This window comes from Grampus griseus (genome assembly GCF_964374135.1).
Source record: "Grampus griseus genome assembly, chromosome: 3".
In the NCBI taxonomy this organism is placed as follows: Eukaryota; Metazoa; Chordata; class Mammalia; order Artiodactyla; family Delphinidae; genus Grampus; species Grampus griseus.
In genome coordinates this window covers 163,369,508-163,396,087 of record NC_139019.1, presented here as the reverse complement: position 1 = coordinate 163,396,087, position 26,580 = coordinate 163,369,508, and the positions used below count along the sequence as shown (strand labels likewise).

The 26,580-nt window shown below is 56.0% G+C and overlaps 1 protein-coding gene across 4 annotated transcripts in view; it reads left to right on the top strand.

Annotated features, from left to right (window-relative positions):
* The window catches only part of CACNA1A (calcium voltage-gated channel subunit alpha1 A), a gene marked incomplete at both ends in the record, with an annotated part of 236,581 nt that extends 214,696 nt beyond the window's left edge, over positions 1–21,885 (top strand). For 2 of the 4 annotated variants that reach the window (XM_082652568.1, XM_082652566.1), the window contains 12 exons: positions 658–785; positions 3,013–3,109; positions 5,529–5,634; positions 15,120–15,227; positions 15,363–15,463; positions 16,564–16,673; positions 16,776–16,914; positions 17,075–17,188; positions 18,525–18,560; positions 19,608–19,794; positions 20,117–20,367; positions 21,139–21,885. In XM_082652568.1, the coding sequence (XP_082508694.1) occupies positions 658–785; positions 3,013–3,109; positions 5,529–5,634; positions 15,120–15,227; positions 15,363–15,463; positions 16,564–16,673; positions 16,776–16,914; positions 17,075–17,188; positions 18,525–18,560; positions 19,608–19,794; positions 20,117–20,367; positions 21,139–21,885 (2,124 nt within the window). Of the gene's footprint in view, positions 1–657; positions 786–2,065; positions 2,163–3,012; positions 3,110–5,528; positions 5,635–15,119; positions 15,228–15,362; positions 15,464–16,563; positions 16,674–16,775; positions 16,915–17,074; positions 17,189–18,524; positions 18,561–19,607; positions 19,795–20,116; positions 20,368–21,138 lie in introns of all 4 variants that reach the window. The other 2 variants (XM_082652565.1, XM_082652567.1) reach the window with 1 other exon arrangement.
* Positions 21,886–26,580: the final 4,695 nt, after the last annotated feature.

Here is a 26,580-nt window from a genome sequence, read left to right as displayed (position 1 = left end):
AAGCCAGCCACACCCAACAACAGCATCTAAGTATAAGGGCAGGGGTTTCCCCAGATGCTATTATCCAAAGGGAGAAAAAGGATGTCCACTGAGGGAGCAACATTTACTAAGGCCTGAAGACAAGACTGATGCAAGCACCCCATGAGCTAAAGGCTAGAAGAGCACATGACAAGGTGCTACAAGATGTAGACAAATGCAGGAAAATTCATCCATCCATCCATCGAAGAAATATTTGCTGAGTGCTTGCTTTATGCTGAGGATGGAAACATGACAGGGTTCTGGCCCATTGGGGATCAGGTGTGGGAGGATTTGGGGTCATGGTGGTCCCCTTGGTGTTGGCCTCTATTTAACACAGCCTCTCTACCTCTCTCTCTGATTGTCTCTGTCCATCACTGTTGGTCTTTATCTCTTTGTATCTTTCTCTGTCTCCATCTTTATCTCTGTCTCTGTCTCTCTCCCCCATCTCCATTTCTCCATCTCTCTGTCTCTGGGCTCCTTCTGTGGGCATGTGTCTTTCCTCTATCTCCCCCATCTCTTTCTCTGACTACCTTTTCCCATTTTTATCTCCCTCCCTCTCTCCCTCTGGGCCTCTGTGTATATGTGTTTGGATGTGTCTCCCTCTCCCCCACCCCATCTTGGCCCCTGGGGTCCCCACAGATGCTGAACCTTTTTGTTGCTGTCATCATGGACAACTTTGAGTACCTCACCCGAGATTCCTCCATCCTGGGTCCCCACCACCTGGATGAGTACGTGCGTGTCTGGGCCGAGTACGACCCCGCAGCGTGGTAAGCAGTCACCCCAAATCCTCCAGCCACATCACCCACCTTTCTGTGGCACTGGAGCACAGTCTAGGTCAGGATCCAGACCTTGGGGTGTTGGCTCCCTGGAGAGCCAGCAGGGATTTCAGGAGGATCAGTCTAGAAAAAAAAAAAAAGATGAGAATCAGCACCCTCACACATCCTGGATTAAATGATTTGGGTACCACTGCTGCCCAAACCCCAGGTTTTCTGGGAGACGAGGGAGGGGATCCACCATGAGTTCACCTCCTATGAGTCTCTCCTGCCCCCGCCACTGTGAGGCTTCCAGATGGTGAGGACAAGTTATCCAGGCCCCAGGAAGGAAGCCAGAGGCCTCTCAGCCTCATTTCTCCTGGCAGTATGGGGAGAAGGGCTGGTTTAGTACCCTTGGCAGACAGAATTGGCTGCAAGATCAGAGTGGTGGAACCCAGCTCCCATTGCGATCCCAGGACCCTGGAGCAGGTGGTCGCACAAGGCCAGGGGAGAGGGCACAGAACCTTGGTGGTCCTTGCATCTTCATGGTCACGAAGGGAGTGAGCTCTCCCATCTCCGTAGGCACAAGAGTGCCCCCTCCTGGTTGACAGGTGATGGTTTCCAAGGGTGGTTTCCACCCTGCTCAAGTGTATTGAGTGCCCGCTCAACACCAAGCCCTTGCAGGATGCTCAGAGGTGCCATCCTGATGCTCAGAGCCCACCAACCACAAACTGAGGATTCTAGTTCAGGCTGAGCTTGGGGCCTGAGAAAGCATTAAATGGGGGCCCTCAGCAGCCTGAACACTAGAGGGGAGCCTCACGAAGAAGGTGGGGTGGAGTCGATCCTTGCCATTCTTTCAGCCCCGGACAACCCTCCATGAGACCAAGAGGCTGGGGTGAGCTGCGGGGCTGGGGCTTGACTTTCAGCTGGTTCCTAACTCTTCCTCTTTTGATTTTAGGTCACAGCAGTTGGATGCTGTCCCCCTGTCCTCTATTCCACGAGCCCCCCCAGCCCCCAGTGTAGCCCATCCAGATTGTGGAAGAGGGAGACACAGAGAGCCCTGGGGGAGGTTCCCCCAGCCCAGAGCTCCCAACCCACTCCAAATGAAACCCTCTGCCCCAGGGTCTGTGAGTGTCTGGGAACATCTCAGGGACCTTCACTCATCCCACATCTCCCCTACTCTAAGCCAGGGGGTCCCCAGCCCCTGGCATCATGACCTCACTGTGTGCACGGGGAGCCAGTGTGAACGCAGCTTAACCCCGTGCCTCCACTAATCCCCTCTCTTCTCCTTTCAGCGGTCGGATTCATTATAAGGATATGTACAGTTTATTGCGCGTAATATCTCCCCCTCTCGGCTTAGGCAAGAAATGTCCTCATAGGGTTGCTTGCAAGGTTTGATTTCCACTAAAACCTGCTAGCATCCATGGAATGAGTGTGGCTTGGGGTTCTTCAATATATATATTTCATATATATATATATATTTATATATAATCTAAAAAACAGAGCCATCTCTCTCTTTTGCACTAAACTAGAAAACTTAGCCAACAGAATGCAGTCACATAGACTTGATGAAGCATGGAACATATATCTCTCCGTTCCCTTCAGCCATTTCTGCTTGCTCTTAGCTGAAGCTGCCCATCCCGGGGTCTCAACGGCACCCCAAATCAGACACATCCGGGGGGACTGTAACTTTGCATTGACCCCCCCACACCATCTCCTCCACTCTCCCCTCCTCCACCCTTCGCCTCCCAAAGCCCCCAGCCCTCCTTCCACTGCCCTGGCCCCTCTTCCCCATCTAGGCCCCCTCAGAGACCAGCCTCAGCCAAACCAGAGAACTTGACCCAGTTTTTTAAATGACACTGAACAAAAGCATTGCTTCCAAGTGAGAAGCCCCCACTTCCGTCCACATTCCACCAGAACCATAGCCCAGAGTCAAAAGTGAATCTGACTTTTCTCTTCTCTCTCTCTCTCTCCCTGCTCGTAAGCAGTGAAATAATCTTTTTTTTAATTACCTCTTCCATTTTTTCCCTCCTCTTTTCCATTTATTTGAAATACCTATTTTATCGTTCTCTGCATCTTTCTCTCTCTATTTTTTCGGCTCGTGTGATTGTTTTGCTTTTTTGGTTTTTTTTTTTTTTTTTGGTTGTTTTTTTTTTTTTTCCTTCCTTTTCTTCCCCTCCCTCCACCCACCCTTCTTTTGGTTCTCCGTTCCCACCCCCGTTTTTGTTTTCGGTGCTGCCAGGGGCCGCATGCCTTACCCGGACATGTATCAGATGCTGAGACACATGTCTCCGCCCCTGGGTCTGGGGAAGAAGTGTCCGGCCAGAGTAGCTTACAAGGTAGTCTAACCCTTGCCGACCACCAATGTCCGGGCACTGGGGATTTTTCAGTGCTGACCAGGAACAACCAGCCGAGTCTCTTTTTCCAGCATTACTGTTCTTTTTTTTCTTTTTCTTTTTTCCTTTTTTTCCCCTTTCCTCCTTGAGTAAATGAATCATGACCATCCCTTGATTCTAAGCAGTATACTGTGTCCGTCCTTTCTGATCAGTGTGTCTTGGTGTTTTGAGACTCTATTATGGCCGACACGCCGGGGGGAGGGTGAGGGGAGCCCCAGGTCCCCTCGCACCTGGTCTCCCAGGAACCAAATTGGACACCCTTTGGGAGGTGGGGGTCGCCAATGAGCCCAGAGCGGCCCCCATGCCCAGACCTGGGCAGGTGCCTTGCAGGAAGGGGCTTGGACCCCATCTTTTGTATCTTGAGCCCCCAGGTCTCACGGTCACACACACACACCTGAAGCTGATCTCTGACCTAGGGCCTTGGGGGATCCAAGATTTCCCGGGGAGCACCCAGAGCCTCTCCTCCCCCGCCTCCCCCCTGGAGTTGCTTCCCCAGTCTTCCTGTCCTTAAGCCACCCATCTCCCTCCAAGACACCCCAACATGCCTCTCCATTGTTCCAGAGTGGGCAGGCGGGCCGCAGCTGGACCCCTGGACCGTGGCACCCTGACGCAGGCCATGCACGCTGCCTTGGCGGGGGCCTGGGGCGGGCAGGCACCATGGCCGACCGGGGGGGTGGTGCATGCTGTCTGAAGGAGCCGCCAGGCGGCTGGGCCGGACCACCCCTCTAGACCCCGTCCCGGAATCTCCCTTGGCACCCAAGGACAGATGCTCTGTTCCCCCTAACTCATCCACTAGAAGTTCAGAGATGACCTTTACAGTCAGCCCCTCCCCCCCCAAAAAAAATGGTCCCATCATTCCATTCACCCATCCACCTTGGCCTCCTCTGTCTACAAGAGTCCTCCCTCCCCTCTGTCCATCCCATTTCTTCCTGCCTCGTGTAACCACCTCCCCACAACCTCATTCCTCGTCCTCTTCCCTCCATGAACTCCTTCTTCCCAGGCGAGACCAGGAGATGGCCCCACCAGCCTTACTACCATGTACCTGTCGCTTCTCTAATTTTCTTTTGTCCTTCTCTTGGTCTCTCCTTGGCCGAGTGTGGGTGTGTGTGTGAGCGTGTGCAAGAGAGAGGGAGAGAGTGCCCTTCCCTTCCTGGTCTCTGTGCAGGGCTGCCACGGGTCCGTAAGGCACCTTTGTGCACATTTGAAATGAACATCCTTTGCACAGAACACTTTGTGGGAAAACAATTGGAATCCACCAGTGTGAGGAGAGCAAGACACTTTTCCACTATCAGCTGGGAAGTTGTCATTTAAATACACAAGTCCATGATTTCTAAGATGGGGAGCCCTTTGTGCAGTGCACAGCCTGCACAGCTGTGCACAGTGGCCCAGTGTGTATGTGTTTCTCTGTCTACCATCCCCCTCCCCACCCTGCCTCCACCCATCTCTTGTGTTCGGCTCTGAGTCTGCCATCCCCTTTGCCATCTCCAACTCTGTGTTTCCTGCTGACCCGTGTCTGAATCCTCTGGTGAACATCAGTCTCCATCTCCGTGCCCCCTCAGCCTGGGCTGGTGCACGCTAGCCCAGCATCCTCTCCCACGCCACCAAGCATGGGGGACAGAGCCCCTGCCTGGGATACAGGGAATCTTTTCTTCCCTGGGCCATGGGAACACCTCCCTCACCCCTTCCCCCTGCCATTGCACAGAGAGCCAAGATCCGGAAATGCCCCTGAGATACACTTTCCACGGAGCTATGAATGAGTCTCGAGATTCCGTCTGCATGCGCCCCTGTCCGCTGTTCTGTGTGTCATGGCCTCGCTGCATGTGCTGCGCGAGGGGCCCGCCCCATCAGCAGGGGGAGTCGCCTGCCTGCCGCTTCTCGGAGGAATGATGCGGTCTGTGGCCATCTGGTCTGGTCTGGGCCGAGCCAGGGGTTGGGGGTGGAGAGCCAGCGGCCCCCCCGGCGGCTGCGGCAATGGACCCCTCTGCCTGGCTGCTGCATGTCTGCTGCGATCTGGCTTGTACTCTTCTTCTTTGGGGTCAGAATGGAACGGAGCTGTCCAGAAGAACTCTGGGGCAGGGCAAGGATGTGGGCCAACCCTGGAAATGCCAGCCCTAGGGTCCAGCAGGCGGGCGAGGAACGGGCAGGGGCTCCGCAGCATAGGAGAGCCCCCAGTGCCCTCCCTGAGGGAGCCAGCGAGGGCAATCAGGAAATGGAACACCGGGACAGGTAACCTGAGGGTGGGGGGCACCCTAGCCGCTGCCTTCAGAGTTCTTCCTGGGGCTCCCTGGGTAGGGTGGGTCTGGCTCACGGGATCCGGGAGGGGTGCCTGGGAATGACTGCCCTTGCCTTTGGTTTTCTGTAGAGGCTCCTGCGGATGGATCTGCCTGTTGCCGATGACAACACCGTCCACTTCAATTCTACCCTCATGGCTCTGATCCGCACAGCCCTGGATATCAAGATCGCCAAGGGTAAGGGCAGGAACGGGAGCAGAGACGTGGGGCAGGGTGGGTGGAGCCAGGGCCTGGGAGGGCTGAGCCATTCACCTGGTCAGCAAATACTGAGAGCTTCCCTCCTGTGTGCCAGACGCCGCTCTAAACCTGGAGGATGCGGGTTACACTTCCAGCGGGGGGAGGCCTCCCCAGCGAGGTTGTGAAGGAGTCACGTGGATACCTGGGGGGGAAGCGCTCCAGACAGAGGGACCAGCGGGTGCAGAGCCCCTCCCCCCACCTGGGGCTATGTTGAACTGACTTGCACTCTGCTCATGGGGGTACCAAGCAGCCTCGAGAGCAGAGGAGGCACCTACTCCCTCTAACCACAGTGGAGAGAAGCTAGGAGGAGGCCTGATATAACTCATGTGAACACAGGGTGGCGGCTCGGAAGGAGGGGATATGGAATATTCAGATTCTGGATATTTCCTGGGAGTCAGGAGGACCAGATGCTGATGCATGGAATGTGGGGTGTGAGGGAAAGAGGCAACGAGGCCACCCCCAGGGGCTGGGGCCCTGGTGCGTGAAGGATGGAGCTGCCGTGCCCTGAGACAGAAGAGATGGCAGGGGCAGGTTTGGGGCAAAGGGAGGGCAGGAGGTTGGTGTTGGAGGTGACACATGAAGATGGTGGCTAGGCAGGAGGCTCTCCAACTTACACTTCTGGTGGAGGCCCCCCGAGAAGGTGCTGAAGGAAGTGAGGGGATGAGTCTTCCTGGCTGTGTTGAAGATGTAGCGTCAGGAGGCATCAGATGCTGGCAGCTTTTAAGCCAGGAGACTGGACGAGCTCTCCAAGGGGATGAGTGGATGGACAGACCCCCGAAGACTGAGCTTGGGGCCACCCCAGCATTAAAGGTGGCCAGGCAGGTGGGTGGAGACCAAGGCAACTCAGGCTCCTACAAGGCGTCGCCAGTGTGTCAGGTGCTGCCCAGCAGCTGAGGAAGATGAGGACCAAGAGTGACTAGCGGATCCTGTGCCGGGTCACCACTGGTCACTTTGACCAGGGCAGCTCTGGTGGAGGGGTCATGGCCCTCCTGCCTGGAGTGGGTTTCTGAGGCCTGGCGGTAGAGTGGATGTGACTTGACAGCTGACGGGACAGCAGGGCAGAGAGAGCAGCACATGCGTCACCAGAGAGAAGGAAGTTGGGAGAGTAGCTGGTGGAGGGCTGTGTCCATCGTCCAGAAGAGGGTTGGGAATCAGGGGCTGAAGAGAGAGGCCAGGACTCCACCCAGCTGAAGCCCCTGGGAGGCTATGAGGAAGGAATACTGCACTTTCGGGACACGTGTTCTTTCCAGGGCCCTGGGGAGAAGAGGGGAGAAGGAGACAAGACTGGAAGTTGCTCGGAGTGGGGACATTCGAGGAAGGAGACCAGCAGCTTCCAGTGGGACAGTGCCCAGTGAAGGGGTGGGGCACGTTGAGGACAGACATTATGAGAGCCAGGAAACATGCAGATGAAGGTAGAGAGAGCAGAGGTGCCCCCAAATGGAGTGAGAAAGAATCAGGAGTGAGGCCGAGACTCAGGGGACAGCATAAGTGCCACTTGTCTCCACACAGTGTAAGTTTCTTTCTCATGCAACAAGTCAGAGGCAAGTGGTCCAGGCTCGCCAAGCATCTCGGTGCACATGACCAGCGGGGGCCCAGGTTCTGTCCGCGTTGTGGCACTGCCTGCCCCAGACTGTTTACTCATCAGTATGGTTGAAGCTGGTGGAGGTTCCAACCCAGGGAGGTGAGGAGGCAGAAGTGTGGGCAGCAGCTATCTTGTAATCACGTGGGAAAGTGGACTCACTTTGCCCACTCACCTTCCCTGTCCTCAACTGTAAACCTTGGCAGAAGACTTCACCCTCTCTGAGCCTCAGCGCATGTATTAGCTAGCTATGCCGTGTAACAAATGACCACAAATTTAACAGCTTAAAACACACCTACTTATTAGCTCACAGTTAGGTAGGTCAGAAGTCCAGGTGGACTCAACTGGGCTCTCCGTTCAGGGTCTCACAAGGCCAAAATCAAGGTGGCAAGGCCACCTTCTCTAGAGCTTCTCTGGAAGTTCCAAGGAAAAATTTACTCCAAAGCTCCTTTAGATGTTAGCAGAATTCAGTTCCTTGTGGCTGTAGGACTGAGGTCCCTGTTTCATTTCTGGCTTTTAGCCAGAGGTTACACTTAGCTCCCAGGGATGTATCTAATTCTTTATGTGCTCCAAATCGCTCTAACTTCTTCTGCTGCCAAGAAAATGGTCTGGGGCTTCCCTGGTGGCACAGTGGTTAAGAGTCTGCCTGCCAATGCAGGGGACACGGGTTCGTGCCCCTATCCGGGAAGATCCCACATGCCGTGGAGCGGCTGGGCCTGTGAGCCATGGCCACTGAGCCTGCGCGTCCGGAGCCTGTGCTCTGCAACAGGAGAGGCCACAACAGTGAGAGGCCCGCGTACCGCAAAAAAAAAAGAAAAAAAAGAAAAGAAAATGGTCTGCTTTTAGAGGGATCACCTGATTAGGTCAGACCCACCCAGATCAGCTTACAGTCAGCTGACTTGGGACTTTAATTACATTTGCAGAGTCCTTTCATAGCAGTCCCTAGACTAGTATTTGATTTAATTTTTTTTTTTTTTTGGCTGCGTTGGGTCTTCGTTGCTGCCTGTGGGCTTTCTCTAGTTGCGGCGAGTGGGGGCTACTCTTCATTGCAGTGCGTGGGCTACTCATTGTGGCGGCTTCTCCTGTGGCGGAGCATGGGCTCTAGGCAAACGGGCTTCAGTAGTTACAGCACGTGGGCTCAGTAGTTGCAGCACACAGGCTTCAGTAGTTGCAGCATGGGGGCTCAGTAGTTTTGGCACGCAGGTTCTAGAGCATGCAAGCTTCAGTAGTCGTAGCACGCGGGCTCAGTAGCTGTGGCTTAGTGGCTCCGTGGCATGTGGGATCTTCCCAGACCAGGGCTTGAACCCGTGTCCCCTGCATTGGCAGGCGGATTCTTAACTACTGCGCCACCAGGGAAGCCCCAAGCGTTTGACTGAATAACCAGAATTTTGCTGGGAAAGAAGGAGCAACTTTAGATTTCTGCCTGCCACAGTTCTGTAAAATGGGTCTAACAGTGCACCTACTCTTGGTACATAATGCCTTTGAATCCCAGCTGCTGTTTCCCTCTGGGGACCTGTGTTCAGGGGTCTGAAGATAACCCAAGACCTGGGCTCAGTGATTCGCTAGAAGGACGCAGAACTGTTTTGCTAACCGTTATGGCTTATTACAGCAAAACGATACAGATTAAGATCTGCAAAGGAAACAGGCACGTGAAGCAGGGTCCGGGAGAGACCAAGAGGGAGCTCCCACTCCCTTCCAGTGGAGTCACATGCACACTGCTTACTTCTCCCAGCAATGATGTGTAACAACATGTATGCAGTGTTGCCAACCATCCAAGCCCACCTGAACTTTGGTGTCTAGCGTGTTTATTGGGAGTTGGTCGTTGTAAGCCTGGCTGACCTTAGTTGCTCAGCCTCCAGCCCCTCTATAGGTCACGCTGATACCACGTGACTCAAGGCCTCCACCATAAATCACATTGCTAGGATAAACCATCTGGCCTGGCCCAAGGCCCCTAGGTAAACAAAAACACTCTTATCAGGCAGGACACTCTAGGACTTAGACATTATCTTCCAGGAGCTGGTCAAGAACCAGGCGTTCCTGGGGCTTCCCTGGTGGCACAGTGGTTGAGAGTCCGCCTGCCGATGCAGGAGACACAGGTTCGTGCCCCGGTCCGGGAGGATCCCACATGCCGAGGATCCCACATGCCGCGGAGCGGCTGGGCCCATGAGCCATGGCCGCTGAGCCTGCGCGTCCGGAGCCTGTGCTCCGCAGCGGGAGAGGCCACAACAGTGAGAGGTCCGCGTACCACAAAAAAAAAAAAAAAAAAAGAACCAGTCATTCCTTTGGAATGTGCAAGGTTTGGACAACCCAGACCTGCTGAGTTGTCTCTTATGGCACAGAATCCCTTCTGTGGGACTTCCCTGGTGGTGCAGTGGTTAAGAATCCGCCTGCCAATGCAGGGGACATGGGTTCAAGCCCTGGTCCGGGAAGATCCCACATGCCGCGGAGCAACTAAGCCCGTGAGCCACAACTACTGAGCCTGTGCTCTAGAGCCCGTGCTCCGCAACAAGAGAAGCCACCGCAACAAGAAGCCCATGCACCACAACGAAGAGTAGCCCCCACTCACCACAACTAGAGAAAGCCTGCACGCAGCAACAAAGACCCAACGCAGCCAAAAATAAAATAAATATATATATTAAAAAAAAGAACCCCTTCTGTGGACTTTAGCAAGTCCAGCCTTTAGGACACTCACCAGATTCCCCACGTGAGGATTTCAAGGACTCCAGGGATGTGCCTGCCACTTGGCTGTCATTGTCACTCATACCCCAGACCCTACTCAGCTCCCAGAGGGTCACGCCCCCAGCATCTGTGAGCCAGGTACCCCTCCCCGTCCTCTCACCTCCCAAAGTTCCATGGGGCACAGCTCTGGAGTCAAGGAAGTTCAGCCGAGAGCTTGGGGACAACAGTTCTGACAGTGCTGACAATCACAGCCATTTCAACAGAATCACGTCTCAGGCCAGCTGAGAGTACAACACACTTTTTTTCAACACTGAATTTGCTTCTAAACACACTGAGTTCCTTTCCAGCAGGCAGGGGGTAACATGGAGGAGTGGGTTAACCTCAGCGATTCTTCAAAAATTGTGAGGCCCATCTTAGCTGGGAGAGAAAGAGAGCAGGTCCCTCTGCTTATCTGTCTCCTTCTGTGTCTCCTTCTGTGTCTCCTTATCTGTCTTATCTGTGTCCCTTCTGTGTCTGTCCTTCCTCTTCTCTGTCTGTTTCTCCTTCCCACTCACCCCTCTGTTCTCTCCCCTCAGAAGAATCTCATTCTTGCCTGGGGAAAAAATCCTCTGTCGTCATGTTTCTTTTTCTTCTAGACGTTGTGTCTGGATCCCTGAAACCTCCCCCAAGGGGCTTGGGCTGTGTCCCTTCATCCCCCACTGCCTTCCTGTTCCCCACCCCAACCAGAAGGTGATGAGGACAGAGCCAGCCACCTACCTGAACGAACGTAAACCCAGTTAACACATCAAAATCCAACATCCCCGGCCTCGTTGACATATACACACTGCTATATTAAAAATTGATAACCAACAATAGAGCACAGGGAACTCTGCTCAATATTCTGTAATAACCTAAATGGGAAAAGAACTTGAAAAAGAATAGATACATGTATATGTATAACTGAATCACTTTGCTGTATATCTGAAACTAACACAACATTGTTAATCAACTACTCCAGGGAATTCTCTGTTGCTCCAGTGGTTAAGACTTGGCGCTCTCACTGCCAGGGCCCTGGGGTTTGATCCCTGGTTGGGGATCCCACAAGCCACTCGGCGTGGACAAAAAAAAAAAAAAAAAAAAAACTACAATATAAAATAAAAGTTTTTTTAAAACTCCCCAGCCTCAAGCTAACGTTCTGGCTTCTGCTGAGAGCCTGCAGGGAGAGCTTTATAAACACTGTGCCGCCTGCGTGCTAACAGCTGTGGACAGCAGTGGAGGGTTGTGTGGAGAAGAGACAGGCCTCAGCCAGCCAGTAGCAGAATCTCCACAGCTGTCCAGCATTCCCTGAGTCCGGGCCGGCCCGGACTCTCCTTCAGGACTCCACGTGGCTGACCAGCCAAAAGGCCACTGTCTCGTCCTTTAATACCCTCAAAGACCAGGCTCTGTCTGGAGGTGGGTTCTGCAATGGCCTGGAAGGTTCTGGGGTGGCCTGGTGGGAGCTGAAGGGCTTTCACCTGCCTGCATTATCAGCTCACTGAATGAGAACATCCACTGGGCACCCGCTGTGTGCCTGGCTCTGTCCTTGGCACGTGGGATGTGGCAGTGAAAGACAGATGAAACTCTGGCCCTTGTGGGGCTGTGGGGAAAGAGGCAACAAATAAACAGGCAACGATAAATAAGTAGATATGTAACGTGTTCAAAAGCGAGACATGTTATGGAAAAGAAAGAGCAGGGTCAGAGGTTGTAGATCCAGATCAGGGGTTAAACCCTAAGTCAGGGGTTCTCAGCCAGGCGTAATTCTGCCCCCAGAGGACATTGGCAATGTCTGGAGACAGTTTGCGTTGTCGCAACTGGGAGAGGGCTGGTGCTCACGGTATCTGGTGTGTAGGGGCCAGGGAATGTCTCAGGGTGCACGGAACAGACCCTGCAACAGAGAACGTTCACCAGAGGGGTGCAGAGTGATGTGGGAGAGGGGAGGACCCTTCGGGCGATAAACTCCGGGACACAGCTGGTTTGTGGGGGACTGATGCCTGAATACCGGGGAGCCCTCTGTCCCTGGGAACCCCAGTGTTAACAATTCTGTACCTGGAGGAGGAGTAAACCTGAGATGTGGCCTTGAGCAGATCTCATGACCCCAGGGGAGGGCCACCTTGAAATCCCCTAAGGACTTGCCCTTTATTTAAATGTGAACGGCAGTCCCGAATGCAAGATCTCCCAGTGAATTAAAGCAGAAAGAGTCTAAGGTGGTTCTCAACTGGAGGCAGTTTTATCCACCAGGGGACACCTGGGAGTGTCTGGGGACAGGCTTTGTTGTCAGGACTGGGGTAAGTGTGAGTCCTGCAATGCACAGGACGACCCCACAACCAAGAATGATGGAGCCTCAAGTGTCGACAGTGCTGACAGGGTGAGAAACCTTGGCCTTACCTAATTCAGATGCCAAGATCAGGTATCTTAATCAGCTCTGGCCACCATAACAAAATATCAGAGGCTGAGTGCATAAACGACAGAAATTTATTTCCTCACAGTTCTGGAGACTGGATGTCCAAGATTCAGGTGCCAGAGGGTTTGGTTTCTCCTGAGGCCTCTCTCCTCAGCTTGCAGGTGGCCGCCTTCTTGCTGTGTCCTCACATGGCCTTCCCTTTGTGCATGTGCATCCCTGGTGTCTATCTCTCTCTTCTTATAAGGACACCAGTCCTATTGAATTAGGGACCACCCTCATGACCTCATGTAACTTTAGTTACTTCCTTAAAGACCCCATCTCCAAATGCCGTTACTGGGGGTTAGGACTTCAACATGAATTGGGGGGGGGGACACAATTCAGTTCATAACAATAGGTATCTTCCTTTTCTTCACTAGAAACAGGAAACATGTAAGCTGTCAGGAGAAAGTGACTTTTCACAAGAATGTCATGTTCTCTTGTTTCCCTTCCCGTGTCTCTGAGAAGGACCCACAGAGACCCCAGGCACCTCACTTAGCTACAGTGGACACGAGACTTAGCTATTAATTCCAACTGCTTCCCTAGAGGAAAAAAATAAAACTGTCATAGGTTGGTGTCAAGTATGTTGAGAACCCAGCTACACAGATGATTTTCCCAAGGATCTTCCACAACTTCCCAACCTGTGTCCAGGCCCGCCAATCACCCCTACACCCATGCAGGTCGGCTCCAGTGACCACAGTCCCTTGTATCATTAGACCCTGCAACCACCAGCAGCGAAAAGAGAGACCAGACCGTGGACCGTGCCCCCTAGTGGTGATGTGGTGAACAATAGCATGAGATGATAAAGACCAGAGAAATAAAGCAGGAAAAGGGCACCGAAGGAGGGGCAGCTGTTTTAGGTTGGGAGGCAGCTAGAAGACCTCTTTGATAAAGGGTTTGGGCAGGGACCTGAAGGAGGTGAGGGAGGGAACCACATAGATATTTGTAGAAAGAACCATCCTGGCAGAGGAAACAACCCATGCAAAGACCCTGAGGCAGGACGGTGCTTGGCGTGTTTGCTGAGCAACGAGGAGGTTGGTGTGGCTGGAACAGAGTGAGCAAGGGGGAAAGTAGAGGAGATGAGGGCGGATCGTGCAGGGCCTTGTGGACTCGAGGGATCACCCTGGGTGAGGTGAGAGCCTTGAAGGGCTCTGAGCAGACGAGGCAGGTGACTGATGCAGGTGTCCCTGGGCGCCCTCTGGTGGCTGTGGGAGGAGCAAGGCGACCTGGCAGAAGCGATTACACCGGTCCAGGCAGTTCAGCTCCCCACCGCCTCCATATCATCACTCTGGAACAGGATCTGAGCTTGACTTGCAAAAACGCCCTTCTGAAGGATTTTTCTCAAAATAAAGGCATCCGTCTCCAGAGTCACACGGGGGAAGATGAGTGAGAGCTCCACGGAGTGCCTGGCAGATGTCTGTGCTTTGACCCACATCTGCTGAGAAGGAGAAGCTGGGCAGGGGTTCCAGAGGGAGCTCCGGGCTGGGCCCGGGAAATGGAGGAGTGGGAGAAGGAGGGACAAAGACGGCAGATGCTGGGCGACAAGAGGTGGACGGGGAATGGAGGCAAAGGGGGATGTTGAGGCTGTCTGGGCGGTCCAGCTACTCAGCCACAGGCCCCCATGGATGGTTGTTAAACACTGCAGTAGTTCTCTACTGGCTGGCAGCCGGCTCCTGCCCTTCCCCTAGATCTCCTCCCATAATCCAGCAACCACAGGGTTAATATTTGGTCCAGCAGGGATCCTTCAGGCCCTTGCTCTAGCTCTGTCATCAGTGTCCCTCTCCTACCAGCTGGTAAATGTTTAGAATAGCCCCTGTTTGGGGCTGTGAAACAGGAGTAGAAGCAAGGGCCAAGCTGGTGTATCAGTTAGAATGGATGAGGATGTGCTACTGTAACAAACAGCCCCAAGGTCCTGAACCAACCAAGATTCACTTCCCACTTCCATTATGTGGGAACTTCCGGGGTCAGCAGGGCCTTCTGTGCATCAGTCACTCAGGGACCAGGCGTGAGGGGGCAACCACTGTCCCCAACATTACCAGCCGCTGCAACAGAGGGAATGAGAACTCAGGAGGGGCCTGCACGGCCCATTTAATGCCCAAAGCGGGGCCTCACCCTGCTCACACCTTATGGGCAAGAACTCGTCCCATGGCCCTGGTCAACCCCAGGGGCCAGGAAGGGCCACACTCCCGTGCTCTCGGGCAGGAGGGACCAGGAATGGCTGCTAAAGAACCTTAATGACCACCATGGCTGGAGTGAGGGGCCAGGGCTTGGCTCTGTCCAAGGTCAACATGCACAGGAGGGGATACTCGGTTGAGGGAGAACGTCCTCTATCAGGACTGCTCCCTGAGGCTTACCCCAGGCTCCCTACAGCAGACACCGTCCTAATGCTGTACATTAACTATTTTGATCTTCAAACAACGCAGTGAGGCAGGTAGTATTGCCGTCACCCCCATTTTGAAGATGGGGAAACTGAGGCACAGCAAAGTAGACTAACACCCAGGTCACGCAGCTGGTAAGTGGGAACCAGGTTGGCCCCTCAGGAAGCTGGACTGTCCCCCGCATGGTCTTTCGAAGGCCCTGGCCCTGCTGAGGACTAGACTTCTCTGGGTCAGGCCCGCTGGGAACCAGGACCCCAGAGCCTGGGTCAACAGGAACCACTGGCTTTGCGGCTGCCCCAGAGGCCGCCTGATGCCTCTCTGTGCCCACACACAGGCGGAGCCGACAAACAACAGATGGACGCTGAGCTGCGGAAGGAGATGATGGCCATCTGGCCCAACCTGTCCCAGAAGACGCTGGACCTGCTGGTCACCCCTCACAAGTGTAAGAGCCAGGCCCGGCCTGGCCTCGGGCTCTGTCCCCCCAGGACGGAGGGGGAGGGAAAGAGGAGGTCCAGGGACGGCAGGGCTGGTGCACACAGGGGCCCCCACCCACAGTGAGCTCACCCTGTGCCCCCAGCCACGGACCTGACGGTGGGGAAGATCTATGCAGCCATGATGATCATGGAGTACTACCGGCAAAGCAAGGCCAAGAAGCTACAGGCCATGCGCGAGGAGCAGGTACGGCCCCAGCCCTGATGGCCCTGCCCTGCTATGTCCATCGCTCTGGGGACATCCAGGCTGGGAGACAGTGGCTTCCTTGTCACCATGAGGACCAACCAGAACAGTGGGATGAGGCCAGGCTCCAAGGCAGGTCACTGAGAAGTAGGGCAGTGCCAAGGAGACGTAGCCTGGATTAACTCATCTGTTCCATCAACACTTATTGGGCACCTACTGTGTGCCGGGCATGGTTCTCAGCTCCGGGGGTGCATCTGTGAGCAAAGCAGACCAGAATCCCTGTGGAGCAGACTTTCCAGTTGGGGGAATGCCAACAATGACAGACGATTAAATTACATAGCATTGCAGAAAATGCTAAGAACCATGGGAAGGGGAGGGAATGTGATTTGAAAGGGGTAGTCAGGGGAGGCCTCACTGAGGAAGTGACATCTGAGGAAAGACTTGAAGGAAGAGGAGAGGGAGCCAAGCAGATACCTAGGGGGAGAGTGCTTCAGGCAGAGGGCACAGCCAGTGCAAAGGCCCTGAGGCAGGACCATGAGTTTGAGTTCAGGGAACAGCAAGGAAGTCGATATGGTGGAACAGAGTGTGCAAGAGGCAGTGGGAGGAGACAAGGGTGGGGAGGTGACAGGACAGATTATGCAGGGCCTAGTGGGCCTTTGACTTTTGCTCAGAGTGATGTGGGAGCCATGGGGGCTCCTCAGTAGAGGAGGGAAGTGACTTCATGCAGGTGTTCCCAGGTGCCCTCTAGTGGCCGTGGGGGGTAAGGGCTGGAGCTGGGAGACCTGAGAGGAGGCAACTGCACTGGTCCAGGCCGGAACTGATGAGGCCGGACCAGGATGTGGGCTGTGGAGTGGTAAGAAGTGATCCAGTTATGGATGGATTTGGAAGGAAGAGTCTTGAGGACTAGCTGATGGATCAGACTTGAGTGTGTGTGCGTTTTGGGGTGGGGGGGCATGTCAAGAATGACTCCTGGGATTTCACCCCAGGGGTGGGCTAAGCATACCCTCCGTAGCCTCGCCGCTGCAGCCCTGACCAGAGCCTGAGCCTGGGGCGCCCTCCTCCACCTGTCCCCTGTGCACACACACTGCTCTCTGCTTCCCCAGAACCGGACACCTCTCATGTTCCAGCGCATGGAACCCCCATCTCCAACGCAGGAGGGGGCGCCCGGCCAGAATGCCCTCCCCTCCACCCAGCTGGACCCAGGAGGAGGCCTGTGAGTGTCTCTCTGGCCAGGAGGCAGGGGAACGGGCGTGCCGGTCGGGTGTGAAAGCCCCCGGAGTGCCCACCACCGCCCTGGTCTCTGTGCCCCACACAGGATGGCTCACGAAAGCGGCATGAAGGAAAGCCCATCCTGGGTGACCCAGCGGGCCCAGGAGATGTTCCAGAAGACGGGCACGTGGAGCCCGGAGCGAGGACCCCCCACGGACATGCCCAATAGCCAGCCCAACTCTCAGGTGCCTCCATACCCCCCCACGCCCCCATGGCTCCCAGGCCCGGGCAGGACAAGAAGGAGGGGTCTGGGCCCCCCACCTGCAGCTCCGCACACCCTGGGCCACCCCCGGGGTCCACGTGTCAGTCCCTGGGGCTCACCCGGCCTCGCCATCTGCCCCGCAGTCTGTGGAGATGCGAGAGATGGGCAGAGACGGCTACTCCGACAGTGAGCACTACCTCCCCATGGAGGGCCAGGCCCGGGCCACCTCCATGCCCCGCCTCCCCGCCGAGAACCAGGTGAGGGCTTTCACCCAGCACGCTGGGGGCTGCACTTGGCCTCTGCAGTCTCTGCTTCCCCACGGAGCCCAGGGACCCAGGGCTGGGCGGGCGTCCTGCACCCTCGGCAGCAGTGTGCAGGCCCCACTGCCCCTACAGGCCACACCTGGAGCCCCTGGAGGCCCTGGTCCTCTTAGGTCCTCCTTGACGGAGGGCTGAGAGGGGGCGAGGTTCCCCTGGGGCAGGGTACCGTGGCCGCCGCCAGGTGGTCTGTCTCTGCCCCGTTTGGGGGTACTTGAGGCAGCAGGACGTGGAGGTTGCAGAGGGGGTGTGGGAGGTGGTGTGTCTGGCCCAGGTGAGAGCCATCAAGAATATACACTCATGCACACACACACGCACGCGCACACGCGCTTGCACATACCCGGATGTGTGTGCTCGTATACACGCACGCTCTGGGGAACTTGGTGGGTCCTAGGACCTGGTGGCGGAGTCTGGGGTGGGCCCGGGGGCAGCTGGGGTTCGTCTCTCTGTCTGGTCTCTGTGGGGGCCGCTGGGGAGGAGCAGGTGTGTGTGCGCCCGATGTGTGCCTGCGTGTGGCTGCTTTACCCAGCTGCAGGGCTCGGGTGGGCGGGGGGTTCGGGGGGGGGGTGTCCCACTGCCCCAGGCCCACGGGGCCAAAGGGGCCAGAGCCAGAAGCATGGCTGGCTGCCCACCCAGCCTGAGAGGCGGGGCGGCATGTCTGACGGTGGCGGGCTGCCCGTGTGCTGTGCCGTGACATCTGCACGGGGTGGGAGGCTGTGCTGTGCCTGGCTGGGCCAGGGTCACCCAGGGGCCTGGCCTCTGACTGCTGGGAACTTGGGCGGGAGGCACTCACCCTGCATGTGGCTACCCAGCCCCATCCTGACGGGCCCCCACCCCCACCCACCCACCCAGCAGGACTGAGCTGCTGGACCCCAGGAGACCGGTGGGACAAGCCAGCCGACGGCCACCCCTCCCCAAAGCTTTGAGTGTCAGCAGAGCCAAGGCTGGGGCACATTGCATGAGGCAAAGCTCAGGGCCAGGGGCCTGCAGCCACGCCGTCCCATCTGTCGGTCTCGTGCCTTTGCCATCTGTCTGTGGTGTCTCCTGTCTGTCTCCTCTGTGCTCATGGGAGGACTGCCGGCTGGGCCTGGGGTCGCCCACACACCACCGGGGACTTTAACCTCTCACTCCCTCCCCCTTCTCCTCCCCCTCAGGTTCCTCTCCCCGGCCCTGGCATCTCTTCCATCTACCACCTCTCCACTCTCCCTCTCAGCTTTTATATTTATTTCCTTCTTTCTGTTTTTTCTGTGTGCACCATCCCGTGGGGCTGTGACAGAGGAGAAGGGGCCGGCCACGTGGGAATAACCTCAGTGTATGTACCGCGCCCGCCCGCCGCCCAGCTGGGCTCCGGCCCCCTCTTCCCGCCCACCCCCCCTCGTGGGAGTCCTGTCATCTCTCCCTGTCCTCGGACCCCACCCTTTCTTTGCAGACTGCACCCCCTCCCCCTTCCCCCCTGTGGAGCCCCATCCTCATGTGTTGTGTTCTCTGTGTGCCCCACGTGTGCCCTGGAGGAGTGACCCCGCCCCGCGCCCCTCCTCCCTCCCCCTCCACCACCCCCTTCTCTTCAGAGCCCCCAAGCCAGGGGGTCCATCGTTCCAAGGAGTCTGACCTGCAGCCCTGCCTGGCCCACTTCCTCAGGGGCTCTTTCCCCTAACACCACCCCTGAACCTCTGGTCCCGCAGCCCTGTGTTCCTTAAAACTCTTTCCTCGGGCAGTACCGCTGCCCCCTTAGCTGGGCCGGGCCCAGGCAACGTCTGCCCCGTCTTCCTCCTCTCCTCTCCGAGCCACAGGGAACCCAGCTGGACCCAGTGGGTGCAGCACATGCAGGCCCCCAGGCTGCAGGCCAAGGATGAGGAGAGCAGGTCCCTCGGGGCCTCAAATGCCAGGGCAGCCCCTCAAGGGCTCCTTACGGAGGCTAGACTCAGGTGGTCAGAGAAGTCCAGGCCCAGTTGGCCAAGGAGGACGGTGAGCTGGGTGCCTGGCCCTGGGCGTGTAGGCCTGACAGCGAGGAGAGGCAGAGGCTCCTCGCCCGCCCTGGAGAGCAGGCAGGGCGAGCGCCGGCCCGGGGCTCCCAGCTTTGCACTTGGAATGGGGGAAGCTCTGCCCTTCGGTCGGCCTGCCTGTCCCAGGAGGAGGTGGACAGAATGGGGCCTCCTGGCCAGAACCCAGGATGAGCCTGGGGGGTGACAGAGGAGTCCTGGAGCTCTGGTTGATCAGGACCTGAGGCCCACGGCCGCCCCCCACCCCGACCCCGCCCCTGGACGGTCACACTGCAGTCACTGGTGGCCGATGGGGCAGGACAGACCGGGACTCCCTGGTGCCAGCCGCTGACCCCGGTCTGCCGGCCTGTCCCCCCCAGACCATCTCAGACACCAGCCCCATGAAGCGCTCGGCCTCCGTGCTGGGCCCCAAGGCCCGGCGCCTGGACGACTACTCCCTGGAGAGGGTGCCACCCGAAGAGAACCAGCGGCACCACCAGCGGCGCAGAGACCGCAGCCACCGCGCCTCCGAGCGCTCCTTGGGCCGCTACACGGACGTGGACACAGGTGGGTCGCCCTGCAGGGCCCAGGACCGGAGGCTGTATAAGGGGACAGAGGAGGGGAGATAGGACAGAAGGCAGAGTGGGGTAGACACCGAAGGAGAAAAGACAGAAAGGCTTGGACGAGACCAAAGGGACCAAGCTGTAACAGCTGCTGCTCAGAACCTGGGGACCGACCCCCCTCCCAGCACCCACCAGGCCATCCTTGGTCCAGGGGGGTCCAGGGGAAGGTGCCCCTCTCTAGAGCCCCTTGAGCCTCCCATGTGCACAGACCATGCCACCCCTCCCTCAAAGCCATCTGTCTATCTGTCTGACCCCGTCTGGCCCAGGCTTGGGGACAGACCTGAGCATGACCACCCAGTCTGGGGACCTGCCATCAAAGGAACGAGACCAGGAGCGGGGCCGGCCCAAGGACCGGAAGCATCGGCAGCACCACCACCACCACCACCACCACCACCCCCCGCCCCCAGACAAGGAGCGCTACGCCCAGGAGCGGCCTGACCACGGCCGGACCCGGGCCCGGGACCAGCGCTGGTCCCGCTCACCCAGTGAGGGCCGAGAGCACATGGCACACCGGCAGGTGGGTGTGGCAGGAGGTACCCCTGAGCCGAGCCCCTGGGACCCGGGAGAGGAGGGGCCTACACCCCACAGCCACTCTGGGCAGGGTCCCCACTGCTGCTGTGACCTCTGACCCTGTCCACCATGGAGTGGGCTCCCCAAGCCAGGGGGTTGGGCTCGGGCAGGGGTGAACACTGCCCCCTGCCACTCTGGCTCCCCACTCTGCACCCCCAGCCTCCCTGCCCGCCTGCCACCCTCTCCCTGCCCGCAGCTGCTTCCTCTTTGGTTGTGGATCACGTTTTGAGTTTCTGGCCAGCGTAGTCTTTACAACTCATGACCATGCTGGCTGCCCCGCTGCCTTTTGCTTTCCTTTAACCCGGCTTCCGTTTTTTTTCTGTTGTTGTTTCGATTATGATTTCTGTCCTCTGGACGCCTGTGAGTAATTTTTTAAACTTCTGCTATTTTAACCCCCAAACTTACAAAACTCCATTTCTCATTTCTCTTTTCACTTTGTTGTGTTGGTTTTCGACTTCCCCCTCCCTCCTTGTCTCTCCCACTCCCCCCCCACCCTCGTCCTCCTCGCCTCTTCCTGCCCTCATCCTCCCTGTGGCTGTTGCTTTTCTCCTTTTTTTTTCCATTCGAATGTCCTGTGTCCCCCTCTCCTCCCGGTGCCTCTCCTGTCCTTTGGTTTTCCTTCGGTCCTCACCCTCCCGTCCTCTGTGTCTCCTCCCGTCTCCTGGTTGATTTTGGTGTATCTTTTTTTTTGATTTCCTTTGTTTCAATTTTCGTGTAGGGCAGTAGTTCCGTAAGTGGAAGCCCAGCCCCCTCAACATCTGGTACCAGCACTCCGCGGCGGGGACGCCGCCAGCTCCCCCAGACCCCCTCCACCCCCCGGCCACACGTGTCCTATTCCCCCGTGATCCGTAAGGCCGGCGGCTCGGGTCCCCCGCAGCAACAGCAGCAGCAGCAGCAGCCGGCGGTGCGGCCAAGCCGGGCAGCCCCCAGCGGCCCGCGGAGGTACCCGGGCCCCGCGGCTGAGCCCCTGGCCGGGGAGCGGCCGCCCACGGGGGGCCACGGCAGCAGCCGCTCGCCAACGATGGAGCGGCGGGTCCCGGGCATGGCCAGGAGCGAGTCCCCCAGAGCGTGTCGCCACGGCGGGGCGCGGTGGCCGGCGTCCGGCGCGCACGCGGCCGAGGGGCCCCCGGTCCCCCGGCACCACGGTTACTACCGGGGCTCCGACTACGACGAGCCCGACGGCCTGGGCAGCGGCAGCGGCGGCGGCGGCGGCGGCGGCGGCGGCGGCGGCGGCGGGGAGGAGCCCCGGGTCGCCGCCTACGACGCGCCGCCCCCCGCGCGCCACGCGTGCTCGCCCAGGACTCCCCGGGCCGCTGGCCCGGCCTGCGCCTCGCCTTCCAGGCACGGCCGGCGACTCCCCAACGGCTACTACCCGGCCCACGGACTGGCCAGGCCCCGTGGGCCGGGCTCCCGGAAAGGCCTGCACGAAACCTACAGCGAGACCGACGACGACGACTGGTGCTAAGCCCGGGCGAGGTGGCACCCGCGCCCGCCCGGCCCCCCCCACGCACCCCACGCACACGCCCCCCCGGGGAGGAGCCGCACCGGCCGCGGGGCCACCTCGCTGCCACCTGCCCAGCACACGGGGGGAGGCCCGGGAGGGCCCAGGAGAGGACCAGCTGGACAGCCCCGGCCTCTGGAGGGAGTCCCCAGGGCCAGGACACACCAGGGTGTCCCGCAAAGACCCTCAGCCGGACAAGCCGCTCCTGGGCTGCTACTGCGCCCCCCACCCAGCCCCGACCCCCCACGACGGGGTCCCTCGCGGGCAGACAAACCACACAGCCAAGGGATTCTAATTAACTCAGCCATTTTTGGAGAACCTTGGGGAAAATGGAAATTAAAAAAAAAAAAAAAAAACATTTTTAAAAGAAAAACGGGGAGAAAAAAATTGCTTCTATTGATGAGTTTTATCATCTCAACTGAATCTTTCCTTTCCCTGGTGAACGCGAGCTGGTGGCCCGTGTGTGGCGAGAAGCCGGAAGCGAAGAGGAAACCCAGCGTCCCACACAGACCTCCACCAGACACACTCATACCCCACACACGTTCTCAGACACACACAGGAGTGCTTGCTGGTTATACCAAACCCTACTATAACTGCCTGCAGAAATCAATTTAAAAAAAATAAACAATTTTAAAAGGACAAAAAAATTAATGATTGAGAAAAGAAGCATTTTTTTCTGACATTTGGTCCTGCTTGAAATAACAAAAGAAAAAAGAAAAAAAAAAAAACACCACCGATTTCCTTTGCTTCTTTTTTCCTTTTTCCTACCTTGTTTGAAAACTGTGGGCTTGGGACTGTGAATTATTGCATGACATTCAAAAAGAAAAAAAAAATAATAAAAAAAAGTTGAATCAAAGGGCTTCTGGATTGGAATGGTCTTTATATTCTCTGCAAAGTACTCCCCAGGTCTCTTTGGGGAAACCATGGAAGGAGGCGCTTTGAAAGTGGCTAAGGATGAGGAAGCTGTAGCTCCCCAGCCAGCACTCTTTGCAAGAAAGTTAAAGCCAAAGACACTGACCAGGGCTTCCCTGGTGGCGCAGGGGTTGAGAGTCCGCCTGCCGACGCAGGGGACACGGGTTCGTGCCCCGGTCCGGGAAGATCCCACATGCCGCGGAGCGGCTGGGCCGGTGAGCCATGGCCGCTGAGCCTGCGCGTCCGGAGCCTGTGCTCCCCAACGGGAGAGGCCACAACGAGAGGCCCGCGTACCACAAAAAAAAAAAAAGACACTGACCAGCCCATGCCTCTACCCGCAGCCCTCCGGGGGTTCCACAGTCTGCCTGCTGCTGCTTCTGCAGGCCAGGTTGTACCTAAAGCAACCATCCTGGATGATAAACCTTCCTGGATGACCATCCTACATGATCTGGCAAGTGAGACCCCAGTGAGTACATTTGAGGCCCCACATATTAGCAAAACTCCTATTGGAAGCACCCTGGAGGAGGTACCTGGAAACCCAGCTCAGATACCCTGTGCCCAGGGAGTTTTCCCCCAGTGGGAGGTGAGCCCTTCCTGAGGCCTCTGGCACTCCCAACCCCACCTACCTGCACCCAAGAAGCTGCTTCTGATGGGCTCCACCCCAAGCTGTATCCCATTTCACAGACTTTCTTGAGATGCCCCTAAGTTACCCGCAGTCATTGGGGAATCCTAGAGATCAGAGTTCAGAGCAGCCCATAGGTGGCAAAAGATGGTCATGGCCGGTTCAAGGTGAAGGCAGCATATCAGAGGTAGAGGTGGGGATGGGCTTCTTATGAGGGGATTGACAGTCTGCCCTCCCTCCACCTTCAGCCCCACCCAACATGTCTTTCCATCAGGCCACAATGCACCTGCTGAGACAGTCCCACTCCAGGCTTCCAGAAGCTGGCCCCAAAGATGAAGGTGGTAGAGGACCCCCCAACCCCGCTGCCCCCACCCCCAGGGCCTCACCTCCCTGCCTATTCTGTGAATGGTTCTGTGAATATAGTCGATAGCCACAGAACTGTAGTTAGTAAAATTGGGAGGTCAGAGAGCTGTGTTGATTCAGGTGAGCAAAAGGCCAGTTATACCCCGTGTTCAAGTTGAGGTGAAAGGCCTTTCTTTGGCCTGAAAAGGCAGCTCCCGCTTCTCCCAAGAAGGGGCTTCAGAGAATTGCAGAAAACCCGCAGATAAGGAGAGAGGGATTGTTCTCAAGGAACACTGGGGTACCAGAAGAAGGGGTACCAAGCCCCTGGCTGTGTGACCTTAAGAAAATGACTTAACCTGTCTGTGCCTCTGTTTTTCCCATCTGTAAGCGGGAACTAGTAATAGAACTGTTTGTGACGATTAAATTCATTATTCTATATCAGTCATCAGCAAACTTCTTATTTTGAAGGAACAGAGAGTAAATATTTTCAACTTTGTTGCCCAAATGGCCTCTATCTCAACTCTTCAACTCTGACATTGCACCAGAAAAGCAGCCTTATGTTAACGAGTGGGTGTGGCTGTGTTCCAATAAAACTTTATTTATAAAAACAGGCATAGGGCTGGATTGGACCACTCTTCTACATCAGCAGTTCTCAAATGTTTGTCTCAGCACCCCTTTCTTTTCTTTTTTTTTTTTTTTTTCTTTTTTTGGCTGCGTTCTTCGTTGCTGCATGTGGGCTTTCTCTAGTTGCTGCAAGCAGGGGCTACTCTTTTTTGGGGTACACGGGCTTCTCATTGCGGTGGCTTCTCTTGTTGTGGAGCACGGGGCCCTAGAGCACGCGGGTTTCAGTAGTTTCGGTGAACGGGCTTAGTTGCTCCGCGGCATGTGGGATCTTCCCAGACCAGGGATCAAACCCATGTCCCCTGCACTGGCAGGCAGATCCTTAAGCACTGCACCACCAGGGAAGTCCAGCACCCCTTTCCATTCTTTAAAAAATATATTGAGGATCCCAAAGTGCATCTGTTTATATGGGTTATAGCTACCGATATTTGCCATTTAGAAATTAAAACTGAGACTTTTTTAAACTATTTATTAGCTTTCTTTTTTTTACATCTTTATTGAAGTATAATTGCTTTACAATGTTGTGTTAGTTTCTGCTGTACAACAAAGTGAATCAGCTATACGTATACACATATCCCCTCCCTCCTGACCTTCCCTCCCACCCTCCCTATCTCACCCCCTTAGGTCGTCACAAAGCATTGAGCTGTGCTATGCTGCTGCTTCCCACTAGCAATCCATTTTACATTTGGTAGTGTATATATGTCCATGCAACTCTCTCACTTCGTTCCAGCTTCCCCTTCCCCCCAGTGTCCTCAAGTCCGTTCTCTACGTCTGTGTCTTTATTCCTGCCCTGCCACTAGGTTCATCAGTACCGTTTTTTTTAGATTCCATATGTATGCGTTAACATATGATATTTGTTTTTCTCTTTCTGACTTACTTCACTCTGTATGACAGACTCTAGGTCCATCCACCTCATTGCAATAACCCAATTTCGTTCCTTTTTATGGCTGAGTAATATTCCATTGTATATATGTGCCACATCTTCTTTATCCATTCATCTTATTTATTAGCTTTTCAATTACAATCAACAATAAACCTACTAATGATAACGAATAACATTTTTAATTAAAAATAATCACATTCAAAACAAAAACATGCCATAAAAAGAGAGGCATTGTTTTACATGTTTGCCTCCCATTAATGTTGACTGAACAGAAAGCAGCTGGATTCTCATATCTGATTCTGCATCCCACCTGTTGCAGTAGCCAATCTCCCCTGGAAACTCCACCATACACCTGTGAGAGAATGAAAGTGAGAGAGGCAAAGGACATCTTAATATTATAAAAATAGTTCATGGGAATTCCCTGGCAGTCCACTGGTTAGGACTCCACACTTCCACTGCAGGGGCCATGGGTTTGATCCCTGGTCGGGGAACTAAGGTCCCGCATGCCGTGGAGCACAGCCAAAAAAAAAATAATTCAGCCTGATGGGCCCCCCTGGAAGGGTCTCAGTAACCCCCAAGTTTCTGGACCCCTTTGAGAACTGCTGTTCTCAGAACAAATGACATCTGGCCCATAGTAAGCGATTTTTTGCTATGGCCATTATTACCATTACATTAAAGAAGAAAGTTCCAGAAGGACTTGCTCCAGACCCCAAGCCTTGAGCTGAACTCGGCTAGAGGAGGCTGAGGGACTCCAAACGGCAGGACAGGCAGAGCTCCCCCTATAATAATGGCACCTAAGAAGAGACCAGTGGAATAAGAAACTAAAGAGGGTTTTAGCTTCCTAACCAGGCAGCTTGCCCAGTCACAACCCCCGCAGACTTCTAGACCAGCTGCCTGCCCGAGGCAAGGCTGGTCTCTGGCGAAGGTCCCCCTCCTGGGGTGCTGGGGCAATGCAGGAACAGGTAGATGCATGCAATTCCCTCAGGAGCCAGGGAAGCTGCAACCACCTGTCCACCAGGGAATGAGACCCACTGCCCAAGCCCCCCACACCTCTGGACCCAAAGGGCAAGACTCTGGCTGAGTGCTGGGAGGCTGAACCCCAGGCGTCCACAGCCCACACATTTAGGCTGGAGCGAGTGTAAGTTGCCCAGGAGACACAAAGTGGGAGGATTAGAGGATGAAGAGGCAGAGTGGGGCTTAGGCTGTGGTCTCACATCCCTTTGGTCCCTGATCTGAGCTGCATCCTATGGAAGGCTGAAGAAGGGGCAAGGAAACAGAA